This window comes from Hyaena hyaena, unplaced genomic scaffold, assembly GCF_003009895.1.
Source record: "Hyaena hyaena isolate Hyena2069 unplaced genomic scaffold, ASM300989v1 scaffold_23, whole genome shotgun sequence".
NCBI lineage: Eukaryota > Metazoa > Chordata > Mammalia > Carnivora > Hyaenidae > Hyaena > Hyaena hyaena.
The window spans coordinates 3,952,188-3,971,372 of NW_024080655.1; the positions used below are offsets into that span (position 1 = coordinate 3,952,188).

At 48.6% G+C, this 19,185-nt stretch overlaps 1 protein-coding gene across 3 annotated transcripts in view; it reads right to left on the minus strand.

The window, feature by feature from the left end:
- EXT2 (exostosin glycosyltransferase 2) overlaps positions 1-19,185 on the minus strand; it is a 148,368-nt gene that overhangs the window by 106,199 nt on the left and 22,984 nt on the right. For all 3 annotated transcript variants that reach the window (XM_039226826.1, XM_039226825.1, XM_039226824.1), the window contains exons 4-7: positions 15,462-15,578; positions 6,496-6,691; positions 4,527-4,666; positions 1,802-1,895 (exon numbers count right to left, since the gene is read on the minus strand). In XM_039226826.1, coding sequence (XP_039082757.1) covers positions 1,802-1,895; positions 4,527-4,666; positions 6,496-6,691; positions 15,462-15,578 — 547 coding nt within the window. The remainder of the gene's footprint in view (positions 1-1,801; positions 1,896-4,526; positions 4,667-6,495; positions 6,692-15,461; positions 15,579-19,185) is intronic.

Consider the following 19,185-nt stretch of genomic DNA (forward strand, 5'->3'; position numbering starts at 1 on the left):
CAGACGTGTGGTCCCTCAGCCAGGCTCTGTGGAACAACGGCATTCTAGAAGCTGGCCGCAGGAGCTCTGCTTTGAAAACCAAATGATTCTCTTTCCCAACATGATGGTGTGGGGTGCTTACTTGGCCTTCTCAGATTGGAATCTTAAGACGGTATCTTACTCGGCAGATGATTCTCTACTTGGCTGTGTTAATAAATCCAGATGCGATAAAAGGAACACAAGGAGCTCAGACAGCAGGACTCTTCTTGAAAAGGAACATTTTCTCCTACACAAGTTACAGGAACCAGAGGTTTAGATGAAGAATCTAGAGATCTCTGGATGGATTTCCTAACTGACTAAACTCAGATGAGGTCAGGAGTTAAGTAACAACTGAGAGGCCTGGAAACTTAAAGTGGACATGAGCAGGCTGTGAAAATACTATGGAGAGGCTAAAATGGCTGTGATTTGCTTTCCAAGCAGAATGCCAGTGTGTTTTACAGATGAGGCTACTGAGGGCCACAGGCGGCAAATCCCTGGCCAAGGGCAGAGCCATGCGTATCCGGCGCAGGCAGTCCAAGGTCGACACCCACAGACTAATTACTGCCTGGTGCCACTACCCCTTGGTTTAATGACGAGGGCAGGCTCAGCACATCCACTAATTTTCACTGCCTCCTGAAAACCCAAAAATGACAAATAAAACAAATTTTTAAAAATAGAGGCATAGTCACTGCAAGATAAAGAAACAGGAGATGAGATGACAGCGACAAAGTGCAGAAGCTGAGGGGCAGAACGACACAGGGCAGCCGGCCCCACAGCCCCAAGGAGCCACTGGGAAACACCAGCTGAGGAAACCTGAGGCGGCTGCCACAGAGCCCCAAGAGGGGCAAAGAGGAGCCAAAAGCAGAAGGACAGACTGAACGTGGACTTACAAAGTGGTCAGAAGCCCAGGCCCCGCCCCTCCTGTTGGCAAGTGACCACCCGGCCTCACCCATTCCCTGGACAAGGTCACATGCAGGCTCTCCGCCCAGGGAGGGGCTGCCAAACCAAAATCACAGGGCACAGGAACAGTTACACACTTGATGCCAAGTGCCCTCCAAACCTCTCTCCTGAGCATTTCCTACAAAGATAATTTTGACAAAAATAAAAACCTTAAAAATCCATTAAGAAAAGAAACAGAAGCAAGCACTGTAACAACTTGGGATAGTCTTTTTAATGTTTTTTAACTCGTTTGACATTTCAGCCCAACTAAATTCCTTTCTGGAAAGAGAAGAGAAGCAGGACCACCAAGGCTCCCAGGGGCGTGCTTCAGCGAGCGGCCCAGGGGAAGGGCAATCAGAAGGTGGAACGGACACCAGAAGTGAGGCAGGGGGCGGCACCTGCTGCAGGAGACGGGGGGGGGGGGGGGGGGGGGGGGGGGGGGGGGGTGGGGGGGGCTCTCAGCGAGGAGGCGCTGGCACCGATGCAACAACATTCTCCTGGTCAACAGCTACTCAAAAGCGTCACCCTGAAATGCCCCCACTTCCAGAGCTGCCTTAGTCACGACAAGTATCACCTGCTGTGAACCCAACCACCCAGAAAGGTCCAGCTTTGCATCCTGAGCACACTGCTACGCTATGGCCCTAAAAACGTGGTAGGCTTACGTCAGGAGAGTTTTCAAATCTCTGACAGTTACTATTCCAAACCCTACTTGATGGAGCTCACCTGCTTCCCTTGCATCAGCGTGGTCAGCTGACACGGCAGAGGCCATGTCACCCCACCACCCATAGCTGTGACATGCACCCCAGGCATGCGGGCCGCCCTCTCATGCCACCGGGCCCCTTACCTGCCGCTGCATCTCTTCAATCTGTCTCTGGGGGATGCTCTGCAGAATACTGTACACTTCGGCCATCTTTTCTTCTGGCACAACCACAGATGCCCTGGAGACAGCAGCAAAACAGCTGATATACACACAGCCCTTCACACAAAGCACTTGCCCGCACATGTCCTGAGTCCTTCGAGAGGGACATGAACACCCGCCCCCTCCTCTGCCCGCATTCCTTCTGGTGAGGGCTTCCCCCTCCTCCTCCCTTCCTCGGGACGACCCTCTCACACCCCTTCCGCCCCACCCGTGTGCTCCAGCCACACTGGTGCCCTTTCAGTCACGTCAACAAACTCTGCTCTCTACCCGCACAGGGACTGTGGCTGTGAACTTCCTCCGGCCTGGTATGCTCTCCCTTCTCGAGCCTGCCCACTAGGACCCACGAGGACTTCTGTCCTTCAGCTACCTACTCAAATCCAGGCATTCACTCAGCATGTATTTACGGAGTCCCCAGCACGTGCCAGGTCCTGGGGGCACAACAGTGACCAGGCCGGACAAAGAAGATGGGGGCCGGGCGCCATGAGAACAGCCAGGGAGAGCAGGCCAGGCAGAAGGGCTGGCAGCTGCAGGCCCTGGGGAGGCAGCCCGCTGGTGGCACTCTGGCACCAGCACGGAGGCCAGGGTTCAGTGAAGAGGATGGAGGAAACCAGGAGACAAGCAGGGGAGGGGCGCGCTCAGCAGAGTGCACGGGGCCTTGCAGGCCACTGTGAGGGCTCGGCTTCTCCTGAGAGGGAGAGCCATTAGAAAGAAGGGTTTAGGAAGAGCTGGCATGATCTGATTAAGTTCCAACGGGGTCCTTCTGCCTAAAGCGTCAGAAGAAACTCCAGGGAACAGAACAGCTGGAGACCACCGCACACTACAGTGGAAGAGCAGGCGCAGGTGGTGTGGACAGAGCCGGCAGGACTCGCCAGCAGGTTAGGCGCGTGGATGAGAGAGGGACGGCTTGGCCATGACCCACCCATCATGGCATTTGGCAGGGCAGCCATTACAGCTGTACAGATGAACTTATGAAAACCCGAAACCCCCTCCCCAACAAGCCTCATCCATGAGGAGGACCCACACCCGGCTCCAGGCCCCAGCACGCCCTGAGCACCTGGTACCAGGTCCGCACACACGGCTGGCACTTAGTAAGTATCTGCTAGGCCAGTCTGTGATTTCTACCATACAGATGGGAAAACCGAGGCTCAAAAAAAAAAAAAAATTTGGCAAGATCACAAAGTTAGCCAGCTACAGTTATCTGAACCCAGACCTTCTGGCTCCAAATTCAGACCCCTTCCACCACTTAGCCATAATTACAACTACCCAAGCCAGTCTGGATTCTCACAGGAGTAACTTTCCAGACTCAGCTCAGGGTCACTGCCTCCACGGAGCCCTCACCAACTGCACTGCCGGCAATGGTGTGTGCCACCGCCTCCTAGCATCCCCCGCAGCCCGGGGGGCGTCTGCTCACAGTAGCTGGCCCCTGCTGGTCTATCAGTCTGTCTTCCACCACTTGGCTAGGACCTTCCAGGGGGCCAGGTCTGACCTTGCTCACCCTTGTATCCCCACACCTAACACAGCCCCGGGCAGACAAAGGGCCCCCAACAACTGTTTCCAAGGACGCATAAAGGACGGGACGTGGCTCAGCCCTTCTCTAAGAAATACCAGCGTCCCCTCTCAGGCCGAGTGGGGCTCCCACTCTGTTCGGGGCTTCCACCGCCCCCGGTGCAGGCCTCTGCCACAGCACACGTCACATGCTACGAGAATTCTCGGTTTGTCCTCCCCACTAGATCCCAGCCTCCTTAAGAGCAGAGACTGCATTATTCATAGCAGACTGTCCAATAAGTACAAGATGAATGAATGCACACATGAATGAATGCTACTTATGTTGTTCTAATACCTACCTATGGTGGTCAGACATGAACAGAAATATCAAAACAGTCGGGAGAGGGGAAAGCAATTAAGTATGAGGCAGTCAAGCTGGAGAAGTAAACACAAGAGGAGCTAATTTTCAATAACCTTTAACCTCCAAAGTCCTAGGGAAATGAAACGGCATGAGACCGGAGGGCCCTTCTGTCCATTACAGCAGCGGCAGCCACAGCCAAGCAGACCCTACGTCTGTCCATCTGTTCACTGGGAATGCTTCCAGGTTTCCACCCACGAGGAGACACTCCATCTCCAGCTAGTCACATGATGCAAATGCAGAGGTCTCTAAGAGCAGGGGGTCACACCTGTGGCTACAAACTCACCCGAGGAGCTTCCGAGTACAGCGCTCCTGAGGATGAGGTCCAGGCATCTTCTAAAGCCCTTCAGGTGAGCATGCACTACGGTTATAGTGGAGAGCCACTGCTCTTGACCAAGGCTACTAAATGTCTTAAAGAAGCTAGATAAGTAAATATTTTATGCTTCGTGGGCCGTATAATCTCTGTGGCAACTACTCAGCTCTGCCACAGCAGCACAAAAACAACCAGTAGATAATATGTAAATGAGTGGGTATGGCTGTGTTTCAATAAAAACGGTATTTACAAAACCTGGCAGCTTCCCATATTTGACCCCAAGGCCTCATTTGCGAACCCCTGCTCTAGGCCGAACTCTCCTGATGGAAAATATAGCAAAACACTCTAAAGGAGTAGTTCTCAAAGCGAGGTGTGACGGTTACTTAGGGGGCTCTCCAAATCCATTACACACAGAGCCAGAAGGAAACACTCACCTCTTCCAGTCAAGAACTTCGGAGAAAGGCAAAACGTAAGAGTCTGCAATGACAACTGGGACACAGCCGGCGCGTAAAACGTCACTCAGTCCCGCCTGGCCCAGCCGAGCACCTCGAAGGACCACACAGAAAGTGGCCTCCTGCAGGGACACAAGCAGAGGTAGGGGATTACAAGCCAGTTTCGCCGATCTGCTCACTCTGACTGCAGCGGACGATGTTCTCCCAAGGGCTGAAGCCAAGCAACACTGAGACGTCCTGACGGAAAACGCCAAAAGGTAACAGCTGACCCCGGTGGAAGCTGAAAAGCTGCACTGGCTGCAAAGCTCCCGTGCTACATCACTGCCTCCACTGGCGGCGTCTGAAACGTCCAGAACCAACGCCCAAGTCTTCCTCAGGGCACTCAAGAGCGCAACCCCCCACAGCCTGGCCCCCTGCAGCCCTAGTGTGCACTGCAAACCACTGCGGCACGGCGGCGGAGCATGGCTCATAGTCCCATGGCTCATAGTCCCACCTCGGCACAGGACTCCGCCGTGTGGGCATTCTGGGCTCTACGGGGTCCTCAAGGGAAGCCGCCAACCCTCCTTTCATCTCTCTGCCCCGCACAGCATCTAGCAGTGTGCTCTGCACGCAGAAGACATTCATTTTGTGAATGCAATGCCTTTGAAAACACACTAAGACAAACAGGTTCCTTGTAGAACAATAAACCAAACAGAAAGCAAAATCAAAAAATGTCTTCTCCCTTCACACCCTCAAGCCTAGTCAAAGTGGGGGATGTTTCGGGAAATGAGAGACATACAGGAGAGCAAGCAGCTGCAACAGGTAAACCAAAATAAGAAACAACTCTATACCTCTAACACTCAGTTTCTCCCAGTGTTTGCCTGTTTGGGGGAAAAAACTAAAAAGCAAAAAAAATCAAAAACAAAAACAAAAAACCCCACTGTTAACCTTTATAGCTAGAGTAAAGGAAAGTCCAGAAAAAAACACAAACTCAATATGCCACACCCGTCTGGGGATAAGTGAGGAAGCAGCAAGGGCCGGAGAAGAGAACGTGTCCTGAGGCCCGGAGGCGCTGGTGGGCAGCTCGCTGCCCGAGGGGGCAGCATCCGACGCGGACACGCGTGCCGACAGCCATTGCTCCTGTCTGGACCAAAGTTACTAGAAACACTCCCGCCCGCATCACCACTGCTATCGGTCAGACATTCCACAGGACATGCAGCACTTTTGGAAAGAAAGTATTTTAACAATCTCAGCATGAGCCAGATCTCTGCAGAGATTTAAAAAAAAAAAAAAAAAAAAAGTCACACCAGCTCTTTGCTATTTCCCCTCGAACTATTTTAAATACTTCAGTGAACAGGACTCACTTTCTCCTTGCCTAGACCCCCTGCCCTTGGAATGTCAAGCATCCTGCTTATGCTTAAAACATCCCCCGAAGGACCGCTCTGCCCGCGTGTGAGGAAGTCCTGCCAGGCCCGTGACTTAACGAAAGGACACACTACCAGTAGGACATGCCAAGGGTGGCAAAACACCAATGGACAAGACAGTAACAAAAAATGAAAACCTCCCACTCCCAGCAAAAGTTGACTGTGACCTTGTGGGCCAGCATGTCAGGGGATACAAGTAGCCTCCTTAAAGAAGGAAATTTCCCTGGACGGGCTTATGAATACAAGGGTACAAGCAAAATATATGTGCCCACTTTGTCCATGTGGCTTCTTTGTAAATCTGTCAGATTTCCCATTCTCAAGTATGATGAATACTGAAAAGGAGGAGGGACACGCATAGGCCAAGCGGCTGTGCTTGCACACGGGCGTGCGTGCAGGCCTGTGTGTCAGGTAAGGAGCAGCACCATGTTTTCTTCTCCCCTTGGTAATTCCCCCAGCCGCGCGAGGAACCCAGCCTCCCGCGCCGGGGTGCATGTTGCTTTGTGAAAGTGACCTCTACCGAGGCTCGGGAGGGGACGACCGCCACTCACCTGCAGCACCTGGGGGTAATCGAAGACCTGGTGCTTGTGGCAGCGCTTGCGGACCGAGAGGACGCCCTCCGAGAGGTTGGTGCACTTATCCAGGACTAACACGGACTCCCCGTGTCTGGCCTGGAGGGCCTCCAGGTCTTCTCTGTACTCGGGGTGGACAGCCATCTGAGAGGACAGGAGGAAGTACCGCCGGGGACTGCGACAGAGAAAAGAGGGTGACTGCAACGCTGTCGCTGGTGTGTCGGTCAAAGTGAGACGAACTCTGATGTTAAACTTAGGCAGTAAGTGTGTCCTCGCCAGTCTTCACACCCCTTGATTTTCTGGGAAATTATACTCTGTAGCACTGCTGAACATTTACAATATTATACCCTGTTAGAATGTAAGGTATGACTCATTCATGTGCTGAAATACTGTGCAATCATTAAACGTTGTTTTTGGGATAAGCTCTTCATGTTTTGAGGGAATGCTTATAATATGCCAAGCTTGGAGAGCATACCACAAATATGTGGGGGAGGTCGGGTGCGGGGGGGACTGACTGGTTGACTATTTGGAAGAAATAGCAACATATTATCATTAGCTATACCTGAGGTCTCTGATCTGACAAAGAGCGAAAAGCTGTCTGCATCCTTCAAATAGGAAGGGAGGCAAACAGCGGGCAACAGTGGCTATAAAACCGGAAGAGGTGAAGGACTGCTTCCGGGTGCTGCATGGCTTCCTCCTGCTACAGAGACACTGCAGGGAAGACAGCCTCACTCAGCCACCCGGACACAGGAAGACGGAACTGGTAGTGGAGAACAAGTGGAAAAAACCATCTTCACCTAAGTATGCAGCCAGTCTTAACATCTGGATAGCAAGGATGTCTAAAAAGAAGAAAGGATCTCCATGGGTCTAGTACCATTTAGATCTCCACAAGAGACAAAAACGTGGATGCAAAGTTCAGAAGCCGGAAGTCAAGGGGGAAATTTGGGGAAGACCAGCTGGTAAGTAATCCTCTCCTGGAAGGAAGATTCCCACAGGACAGAGAGGTTCCAGAGGATAAATACTACACAGGTTGAGGGGCTGCCAGTGATCACCATCAAACACATAAATACTATAAAGCAGGTTCCAGAAGAATCGAAGCCCCCATCAAACCTAGAAGCAGTACTCACATGAATCTACCCCCAATGGTCTACACCAGGGGACCTCCCACTGGTCAGTACATCTCACAGGTGATGCCACCAGGCAAGCTGATATGAGTGCATGTAAGAAAGGACCAAAACCTATACTCTGTGGCCCCATCTCTCTGTCTCTCTTTCTTTTTTTAGTTGCTTTGGGAGAAAGGAAGGGTAATTGTTTTTTTGTTTCTCTAGTTTCTCAGACATACTTGGAAGTTCTAGCTAGAGAACACCTAACCCACGAAGAACAACCATCCTCTAACTGAAAAAACCATCATGTTCTACCCAGCACTGAGCTTCAGGTCCCGAATACACAGAGCAATGAGTGGAGAAGGGGCACGCCACTGCCAGATTGGCTAAATAAATCCAGAAAACAGAGCAACGCATATACCACGGCCAGACTGCTTTCAAATCCTCAGAACCATTTCTTTTGGTAATTTTTTTTAACATTTATTTTTATTTATTTATTTGACAGAGACAAAGTATGAGCGGAGGAGGGGCAGAAAGAGAGGGTGACATAGAATCTGAAGCAGGCTCCAGGCTCTGAGCTGTCAGCACAGAACCCAATGCGGGGTTTGAACTCACGAACCATGAGATCATGACTTAGGCCGAATTTGGACGCTCAAATGACTGAGCCACCCAGGCGTCCCTTTTGGTAATTTCTTTAAGCAGCTAAACTAAAAGCAAAGGGTACTTCCCATGCCACAGTTAGCAAAGAAAGGGATTGACACATTTCCTAAAACCTCACTATCTAAAAGCAATTAGCCACATGAGGCCATTTTAAACATCTTTTTTAATGTTTATTTTTGAGAGAGACACACACACAGAGTGTGAGCAGGGGAAGGCCAGAGAGAAAGAGAGGGAGACACGAATCTGAAGCGGGCTCCAGGCTCTGAGCTGTCAGCACAGAGCCCAATATGGGGCTGGAACTCACAAACTGTGAGATCATGACCTGGGCCAAAGTCAGCTGCTTAACCAACTGAGATACCCAGGTGCCCCAAGGCCATTTAAATTAAACGTAAAATTCAGTTCCTCAGTCACACTAGCCACATTTCAAATTGTCAATGACTATACATGGCTAGTTGGTACCTAACAGCACAAATGCAGATAGAAAGGTCTATTTGACAGAGCTGTCCTCAATGGTCGTTCGGACCCAGAAACCAGGGTAAAAGTAAGTGGAGAAAAGACAGACATGGAATAGCACCATGGGGAAGTCAGTTTGGACCAAATGCACAGTTTGGTCCTCTCATCCTGGGCAACTTCCCCCTGTTATAATTTATTGAACAATATGCTGAATATTTATAGCTAAAAGTATTCCTTCTAGACACTAAAACAGACTCTTGGATTCTACTTTCAGCCCTGAGCCTCAATAATTTTTCTTTTGTAAAAGCATTAATTTTTAGGGGCATCTGGCTGCCTCAGTCCGTTAAGCATCCAACTCTTGATTTCGGCTCATGTCATGATCTCATGGGTGTGAGTTTGAGCCCCACATCAGGCTCCACACTGACAGTGCATAGCCTGCTTGGGATTCTCTCTCTCTCTCTGCCTCTCCCCTGCCCTCATCTCCCTCTCTTTCTCAAAATAAATAAGCTTTTTTTAAAAAGCATTAATTTTCAGAGGGATGATATTGTGATGAAAAGATCACATATTAGAGCACTCGCAGATCATTTTGAAATGAATACAATCTACTTTGAAATTATTTCTGTAATCGAACTTGTCTATTTAAACAAGAGAAAGATTTATGGGCAAAAATCACGAGATAAGCAGGGTTTAAAACTATCTTAACAATTAAAACTATCTGAAAGTGAAAGAGACTGGGTTTTTTAAATTCCAAATCAGAAAAATTTTCATTATCAAGTTACAGTGAAAGCAGCCATGCAATCAAGTTGGGGCTAAATGGCCTTTAAAGGTCTTTCCAGCTCCTAAGACACTGGTTCTATGATGATCTCATTGGGCACTGATACTTGTTGGATATTTCTAGAGACTTTCTATTTAAGTGGAGCTGCTGGCATAAAACCGGCATGCTCTATGCCAGCTAGAGTAAGAAGAGACACACTGGCACCCACGAGGGCACCCGTGCAGAAGGGCACAGAGTGCTGGGAGTTCTAGAGAGAAAATAGTTTCTATTTCTGCAGGGCATCGGTGGGGACAGAAACGGCCCACACGGAGCGCTGGAGCCTTCCTGGGGTGAAGGCTTCTACTTAGGGAAGAGCTGGGAGGTGGCTCAGTGCGGGTATGAGAGCCCTGCAAGGTGACCGAGTTTCTGCACTGGGGGCAGGGGAGAAGGCAGCCATGACAACCCAGCAAGTGCCGGCGAACAAGCGAGGTTAGCAGGGTAGGTGGGAATCCCAGGACGGAGTGTTAGAGCCTGGGCAGGCCGAAAAGGGTGCCACGTTGTGGGGACGGTGATAGCAATGGTACTATCATCCCAGTGTGGGGTGCCGGAACCCCCAAAGGCCGAGGACGGTATCCGCTGGGGCAGGTGGGAAGGAGAGAGCGGCAAGAGCCCAGTACGGGGGGCTCAGAGTCCGAGCGGGACTGAGGAGGGCACCTGTGCGGTGATGGAGGCAGCGGCGGCACAGAACTTCTGTCACACACGGAAGAGGGTTGATCAAATACGTGAAGGTGCTGAGGATAATGGGAGCCAGATTTCTCACTGGCAGAGAACGGAGTTACAAACACGCAAAAAGAGAAAACCAGAACACTTGTGCGGTGCTGGGTGGAACTGGAGATGCTGATAGAATGCATGTAGATAAAACAGAGACTGTCCACCTATGTAAAATACAGACATGCGTGTATGGTGCTCAAAGAAGCTCCTGGGTAGAGGACTCTGGCTGAGATTTCACTGTTGAGAAACGAAGTCTATTTTAGACAGTCGGTCACCAGGATCACTGGACCCCTACTCTACCATTACTGCATTTTCAACATAAATGTGCAGATGTGCACAGAGTCTAAAAACGTTCCCTCTGCTTGCCGGCCGGCTCTCCCTGACCCGACAGATGGCTGCTGGAGTGCGCGCCCATTTTAGTTTTGAGCAAACAAAACGTTAAGGTGGATTTGTTTTTCTTTTAAGGACTAGAATTACTAGCTATGACTTTCATGTTTCCTCCCAGCAGTGCTGAAATCTAAGTTTAAGTAAAATCATGCTGAGAACTTGAAGTCTCCCTCAATAGTAACAGTTGTAAACTCCCAATTTAGTTCCTTTTAGAGAGAAAATGACAAGAATTCCAGCTGAGACCAGCACAGCTGTGAGAAGAAGCTATCAATAGCAACAATCCTCAGCTTCCCGTTGAAAAAATATTGAGAGGGATTTAAAACAAAAATAAAAACAAAGCTCTCACTACTCTGTGTCGCCCTCAAGAGATGTGGGAAGTCCCTGAAATAGCAGCTCTCACAGAGAGCAGGGAAGCCAAAGCACGGCCGTGAGGTCACCCACCCTGCCTCCTCCGGGGTCCCCGGAAAGGCCGTGAGGTCACCCACCCTGCCTCCTCCTGCATCCCCAGAAAGGCTGCTGAGTCTGGAGCCTGATGTTGCCCTTTGTTTCTTCTTTTCTTTTCTTTCAGAGAGAAGGGGACTGCAAGCTGGAGAGAAGGGCAGTGTGAGTCCGGCTGTGTTGCAGAAATCCACCACTGGCCAGCAGGGGGAGGACCATGCCCCCCACAGCCGTCAGCTTTCCTCCCCTCCTCGAACATCTGCTCTGCCTCCACCTACCTCCTGAGTGCACAAGTTCACAGGCTGACACCTTAAGTGATCTAGTTAAAGATTTCAATTTCAGTCTTGATATACATAAAAACTAGGGAGATGGAGTTACTGAGAAAATCACCACCACCAGCAGCTTAAACCTCTGAAAGTAACTGCCTGAAAATAATCTTTACTCTTCAGAGGTGGCTCGTTCTCCTTTGTTTTTCCTAAATCTTTTCTTTTCGGTAGGTTTTCCCCCCTAGGTCAAATCTGGAGGGAAGGAAGAGGCTTAACCACTGGAAGAGAGCTGGGTCACCCACTAGAGAGATTAGAGAATAAAAAGAGTAGGCTTCAAGCAGTCTTAAGAAAGAGAGCCCAGGAGGCAGCCACCCGACTGGACAGACCCGGTCCCCAGCCACTCATCTTGGCCTCGCCCAGACTTCTCCGCCGCAGACAGCTGCCGTCTGGGCCCGGAAGTCTCTGCTGCATGGTTTGCACTGCAAAGGTTTAGAGGCTCCCCAGCCTCCACCCACTGGATGCCAGGAGCACCCGGTGCAGAACAGAGTCCACACAGCAGGTCTGACTGCTCCGCTTCGAAAGGCTGGCCCTTGGCTGGCGTCCTGGAACTCTGACTTTGGGAGAGTTCCCACACTCCCCAGAGCTGATGGGAGTGGCTCACTGGCCCAAACTGTACAAACAACATGGCTTCTGTTGGACACCTGCTTTCCTTCTGGAAATCTGAAACGGGGGCACATGTCAAGCAGAGACTGCATGTGATTAGCTCCCAATGAAAACTGGGGGCACGGAGAGTCTGTAACAAGTCCCTGGTAAGCGACATTTCACGCCTACTATCGCCACTTGTCCATCCTGTGTGACGGTGTGATGCCAACGGGACAGGACCTTTGATACCTGCACCTGGTTTCCTCAGACTTCACTCCATGTCCCTTCTCCCTTTGCTGCCTATGCTTTGTCTCCCTCTGCTATAGTCACAGCCACGAGTGTGACTATATACTGAGTCCTGAGCTCTCTTGGCAAATCATTGAAATTGTACGTGGTCAAGACACACTCCTCAGTCACCACAGTCAAAAAGGCCCCATAGATTGCCAATATCCCTGGGGAGACAAAATCAACCCCCCCCCCATGTCGAGAACCACCCATCCAGCCATGCTTGGTTCCAACAGGCCTTCAATAGGGGTTTGATGAGAACTGAAGTGAACTGAATTGAGCAGTTTCCAGAATAACTTGGGGGGGGGGGGTGGTGAGGGTTAAAAATCAACTCTCAAAAATCACACAGCTGATTTAAGTTTAAATGTTGACAGAAGCAGAGGAGAAGTTAAATCTTTTTTCTAAGTTCAGTGGACTTTTCTCCAACATTATAGTTTCATATTATAATATCTATCATAATATATTTATATTATGTTAGTATCTATTATACCTAGTGCTACATAAATAAGCCAAATTAGGATCTTAGATACAGGACAGAACCTTGTACTGCCCCAACAGGTACCAGCTAGGTTCACACAGATCACACTTTCTCATCACAGGAATCTAGTCTCAAAACACAGCACCAACTGTATACTTCTCTCCAGTCTACAAATCCTCTGTAAGATTTTGTATTTTTATCTTGATGATGATCCAAAAAAGTTAGTATAAGCATATTTTTGCTCATATTTAATGATAAATACTGCTAAGAGTCTTTCAATGTCCACGGCTTCTGGGTGGTTCAGTCAGTTAAGCATCCAACTTGCGCTCAGGTCATGATCTCACAGATCGTGAGTTCGAGCCCCGCGTTGGGCTCTGTGCTGACAGTGCAGAGCCTGGAGCCTGCTTCGGATTCTGTGTCTCCCCCTCTGCGGCTCACACTCTCTCAAAAATAAACATTAAAAATTAAAAAAAAAAAAAACAAAACACCTTGTCTACACATATTGATGGCAGCATTATTAAGAATAGCTAAAAGATGGAAATAACCCAAATGTCCATCAGCTTATAAAAGGATAAACAAAATGAGGTACAGCCATCTGATGAAACCGTAATCAGCTAAAAAAAGAATGAAGTGCTGATTCCATGCTATGAAATGGATAAAAGATGAAAGCGTATGATAAGGGAAAAGAGACACAAAAGCCACACATTATATGACTCTATCTTTAGGAAATGTCCGAAATGGGCAAATCCACAGAGAAGGAAAAGCAGCTGAGTGGGGCTGCTGGGATAGCAGGTGTGAAGTTTGAAGGCAGGGACAGAAAGTGACTACTAATAGGTATGGGGTTTACTTTGGGGGGGTGATGAAATGTTCTGAAATGAGACAGGAGTGACAACAGTTGTACAAATTTGTGAACACACTAAAAACCACCAAACTGTATCAAATCAGCAGTTATACACCTTAAACTTACACACCATTATATGTCCTCTATATCTCATTTTTTAAAAAAACCCACTGAAGGGGCACCTGGGTGGCTCAGTCAGTTGAGCGTCTGACTTTGGCTCAGGTCATGATCTCACGGTTCGTGGGTTTGAGCCCCGCGTCAGGGTCTGTGCTGACAGCCAGCTCAGAGCCTGGAGCCTGTTTCGGATTCCGTGTCTCCCTCTCTCTCTGAGCCTCCCCTGCTCATGTTGTCTCTCCTTCTCTTTCAGAAACAAAACATTAAAAAAATTTTTTTTAATTAAAAAACCCCACTGAAGTATATTCTTTAAGAGTGAACTTTACGGTAATTGAATTACATCTCAATTTAAAAAATCACAAAACAAAGAGTCAATTCCAGGAATCACTAACAGAAAAGTCCAGAAAGCTGATCTAGGCAGTAAGTTCATGAACTATTTAGTCTTTCTTTGCACTTGCCTAAGGACAGACAATGTTTCAATCTTGTCTAAATAACAAAATTTGCTGTCTAAAGGAAGTTCCAGAATTTGATCACCAGGCCACACAGTAGGACACACATACACAGGAGAATCCTTAAAGACTTTTAGGGGGAAGTCTGAGATGGTTTGCAAACTATTTCCTTAAAGACTCGTTTCTGCAACCAAATGCTATGGTGTGGGTTTTAAACCTCCCCTGTACGAGATTCCTGGTGTGGCAACATACAAACCCATCGCTTTCATACCTGAGCACTTGCCACACAAGAACACTACTATTATCGTATTTGTTTAAAGCTTAATGAGATTCTCACTGCGACTTTGCACAATTTTAAATACACAATCTCAAAAAAGCCTAGACCAAATGCCCTGCACACCCATGCCATCAGCTCTTTCCATCTACTCACTCACAGGTCAGCAACGCGAGCCAATTGTGTGCCAGCACAGCGAACTTGGCTGTTAAAAAAACAGATCTGGCAACAGCTTCGCCACACTTGCAAAATCCAAACTCGCAAGCGGAGGGGCCGCAAGCAAGCTGTGACAACGCGGCCTCCCGGGTGGCACACTGCCGCTCTCGGGGCGCAGGGCAGAGAAGCCGTCCCAGGGCCTAGGAAAGTGCCCGTATCATGAGGGGCACTTGAGTGAAGCCCAGAGGAGAAGCAGGTCAGTCTGATGAAAATAAGGAAAAGAACTTCCAGACAGTGGAGAATATATGCAGCCCAGGCTGAGAGAGCAAAGCTCACCCTAAGAAAAGAACCAAAAGGGGACCCACCTAGAGATGAAAGAGCCACTTGCCAGAGGGCGTTGAAAGACTTTGTAAGGGGCCTGGGCTTTATGGGAAGGGAACCGGGAAGTCAACAATCAGGCTGTAGGAGCAGCAAGACTAGAGGCAGGGAGAGCAAACGGGGGCCCGTTTCCACAATCCACGGAGCGATGGCGGTAACCTGGTGTGCGGTGGGGGCAGAGCAGATGGAAAAATAGGGCAGGGCTAAGAAATATTTAGGAGGGGTTATCAACAGAGCTTACTCCTCTGGCATAGGAGGTACGGGAGGGGAAGGAGTCAAGAACATGACAGAGATGCCAGATTGGAAAGCCGGGTAGACGGCACTGTGCATTCACTGAGCTAGAAAAAAGTGGAGGAAAAGCAGGCCTGGGTGGGGTGGGAAAGATGGAGACTCCAAGACCCTGGTGCGTAATCGAGGCTTCCGTTGCTGTGACTCCTGCCACGCTGAACCTCGTCGGCATCTCCCAGCACAGCGGGCTGAGCTGAATGCACCTTACCCTGGTCCTTTCTCTGGAAGGTCCACCTCAGCTGACAGCGGACTGTAGACGGGAATGCTGACATCATAGCCCTGCCGGTAAGTCCACGTAGAAAAGCCACCACCAGCCAATAGAGCCCTGAAAGGAAAGGATTTTGTCAAACAACAAGAAAGGAAGGTCTTCATTCTGACAACCTCTGTGGGAAGGAGAATTGAGTCTTAATAATCATATCAACAAACACCTGTTTACTGACTCACTTTTCTATAAAGACACAGCACTACGTGTTTTACACTCACATCTCCCGCAAGCAGCTGCATTCTATCCCTGCATTATCAGCCTTCTTCTGGGGTCCTAAGTAGTCTTTCCGTATTTGCCATTTTGTAAAACATATCACAGCCCAGAGGACACCCTATGAAGAGTCCCTCTGCTACCCTATTCAGATCCCATTCACCTCTCCCCAGAGTCACTCACAACACTCACAGCAGCAGGAATACACAACAGGTCTGCATGGAAAGACTGTCTGGGGCAGTCACTTATCCACCCTCTGGCCCAGTGAGCACAGAAAGCAGCAGTGACAGCCAAGTGTCCCGTCCCACGCTGCACGGGCCCCAGCCTCTGTGCAACTGCTGCCCCAGGCGGGGCTTCCGGTGTTGGCCGAGCTGCGTGTAGCTCACATGGCCTCCCCCAGCCCTCACCGTCCATTCCAGCCACTTGGTCCCCATTCAGGAGGCAAGAATCCAGGACGACCTTTACTCTTCTCTGGCAGTTTGCATGGACTAGCTTTTATTCTCCTTAATTAGAAAGCTGTGAACATAATGCTTTAATTGGATCCAGCAAGTAGTACAGTGACACTTCATCAGAGAAAGGAAGCAGGTGTATTTCACACCAACTTTTACTGTTATTCTGTCCCTGGGGCCCCAAACCCATCAAAATCATTTACTGGGGCCAAGTTTTTGCCAGTTCCACACAATGCACAGTGTGAGCCAAAATTTCCGAACTGAGAAACCACATTTTTTGCCATACTGATTGCTACCAATCCTTTCCCCACCCTGATGACAACCTACATTCCCTTCTAACATGACCAGTTTAAGTTCAAAGATTTTCCAACCACCCCTGGAAATCCCAATCTGTTTGTTTAAGCTTTATGAAACCAAGAATTGGTTAGTGAGGTAATGTGCAGGCTACAAACCTCTCCAGCTGCCAGTCTACTCTGTCAAACTTAATGACTATCCTTACTACCCGCATACGGTCTTATATTCCCTGATTAGCATCCAGCAATGAATCCATCCAACATGAATGTGGGCCGGTTCTGTGACAGCAAGCAGACTGTATGGGGCCCCGTGACCTACGTACAGAGAAACAAACGTGGATCCAATAGAGAGGCACCAGGCGGTGCAGGGAAGACAGGGTGGTAGGCGATCAGGTAATTATACCCACAGCCCCAGAGGAGGGGACTGTGTACGTGGCAAGGAAGGAAGCAGGTATGTATCACACCATCTTTCACTGTAGTTCTGTCCCTGGGGCCCCAACTGTTGCTCCGGGAGAGTGGGGCGGGGGTGATGCACAGCTAGGAGGAAAGCATGCCATCTGAAGCACAGCTTATGTCACACAGGTCATACACCCAAGATCTCCGCGTGGGACCTCAGCAAGAGCCAGGACTGCAGTTAGTCAAACTGACCTCGCCCCAGCCCTGCTACTGATTAGACTTCAGGTCCCTCTATTGTCTTCTGCCAAGGACTCCGTAATATTATAATGGACACAACACAGTAAGCTTCCCTTGCTTTACAGAACATGTGTTTTACATTGAGCGAAAAGTGCATTTCTGAAAAGCACATTCTGTTTTCTCATCATATATCCCTAAAACCAGAGACCAGTTCCAAAGCTGCCCTGCCAGAGAGTGAGAGAAGACTTGCAGCTAAAAAAGTATGAACCCGATGCTTAGACTCACGCCAGGCCAAGTGCAATGTCACCGACAGCGAACTCCAGCTCTGTTAGCACACGGCAGGCCTTTCTGAGGCTCAGACAGCTCCTCCGCCACAGAGTCCCCCCGCACGGTCTCATGCACTCCACCGTCCCTGCTCTCAGATGTCCTCAGATGTCCCCCCAGCTCTGCGCCTACCTGAATGTCCACAGGGCCTAAACACAGTTCATCTGCAAGGTCAACCTTTGCGTGTAATCAGGCCTGCAAATTCCTCAAATATAAAGCCTCAAATTTCACCCCCCCAAAAAAAAACTGACCAATTCTATTAGTCACCCTTGTTTACTGAATCAAACAAACTGAAAAAATATATGCGACAAGAACATCTGAACAGTGGCTAGATATCTGGTGATATTAGATTCTTATTAATTTTTTAGGTGCAGAAACAGTACTGTAGTTATATATTTTTAAACCCCTTATCATGCAGAGATTCAAATGGAAATATTTACAGATATAATGATATAATGTCTGGGATTTGCTTCTAAATAAGCAAGTGGGGCAGGGACAGGAGTAAGACCAGCCTCAAGGTAACGACTGCTGAAGCTGGGCGGGGCACGTGGGCTCACTGTGCTAGTCTCTTCTTTTATTTATTTTTTATATTTATATTTTTAGAGAGAGAGAGAGAGAGAGAAAGCCCAAGCCAGGGGGAGGGGCAGAGGAAGGAGGGGGGAGAGGATCTTAAGCAGGCCCCACACTCAGTGTGGAGCTATACACAGGGCTCAATCCCACAACCTGGCTCATGACCTGAGCCACCCACGTGCCTCAAAGTCGCTCCTTTTATAAAGGTTTGAAACGTTTCATAACAGGCTAAATAAAACTCACACAAAGTGGAAATCTGTGAGAGATGTGTGCAAAGAAATGATTATAAAAATCCAAGGTAGTAATAATATTACAGAATATATATGACAAAACAAAGATTGGTAAAGTAAGACGTTGAAGAGGTATAATTTGCTCCCACTTAAAATAAAATGGGTGTATATGGAGGCACCTGGGTACCACCATCAGTTAAGCCACTGTCTCTTGATTTCAGCCCAGGTCATGATCTCACAGTTCGGTTGGTAGGTTCGAGCCTCACTTTGGACTCCATGCTGATAGTGTGGAGCCTTCTTGGAATTCTCTCTCTCTCTCTCTCTCTCTCTCTCTCCCTCTAGCTCGCTCTCTCTCTCTCTCAAAAAATAAAGAAAACTTTAAAAACAGATGTACGTGCATATATATATATATATATATATACGCACACATATTTTTACATAGATGTGTATATAGATGTGTACATGTGTGTGCATATACATATACACACATATATACACACACATACACACATATACATGTTTATGTATAAACCCATAGGAGAAGGCATACATAGTACTTAATTATCTTTCAGTAAGGGAGTGAAAACAGAGGAGGGTTTGAAAGCATATTTTTATATTTTACTCTTTATATACTTGCATATTGTTTCAATCTTGTACAAAGAAAGTACACATTATCAGGTATATCATGTGTAGAATTTTTAAAAATTGAAAGAGAAATAAAGAAAGATTTAAACAGCACAAAAGATTATATGTGGAACAGACATTTCCGTCTGTCCTGGTCCGTGCATTTCCCCGAGTCAACTCTCAAGTAATCACATCTACAACCTTAGACTTCAGGAGGCCCTAAGAAACAGTCTAATCTAGCTGCCTAATTTCCAAAAAACCTGGCACATAGCTCCTGCTCAAACCAGGTGTATTCATGGCTCGTGCCTCCTCTGAATCCAGGAGCAAGGACAAA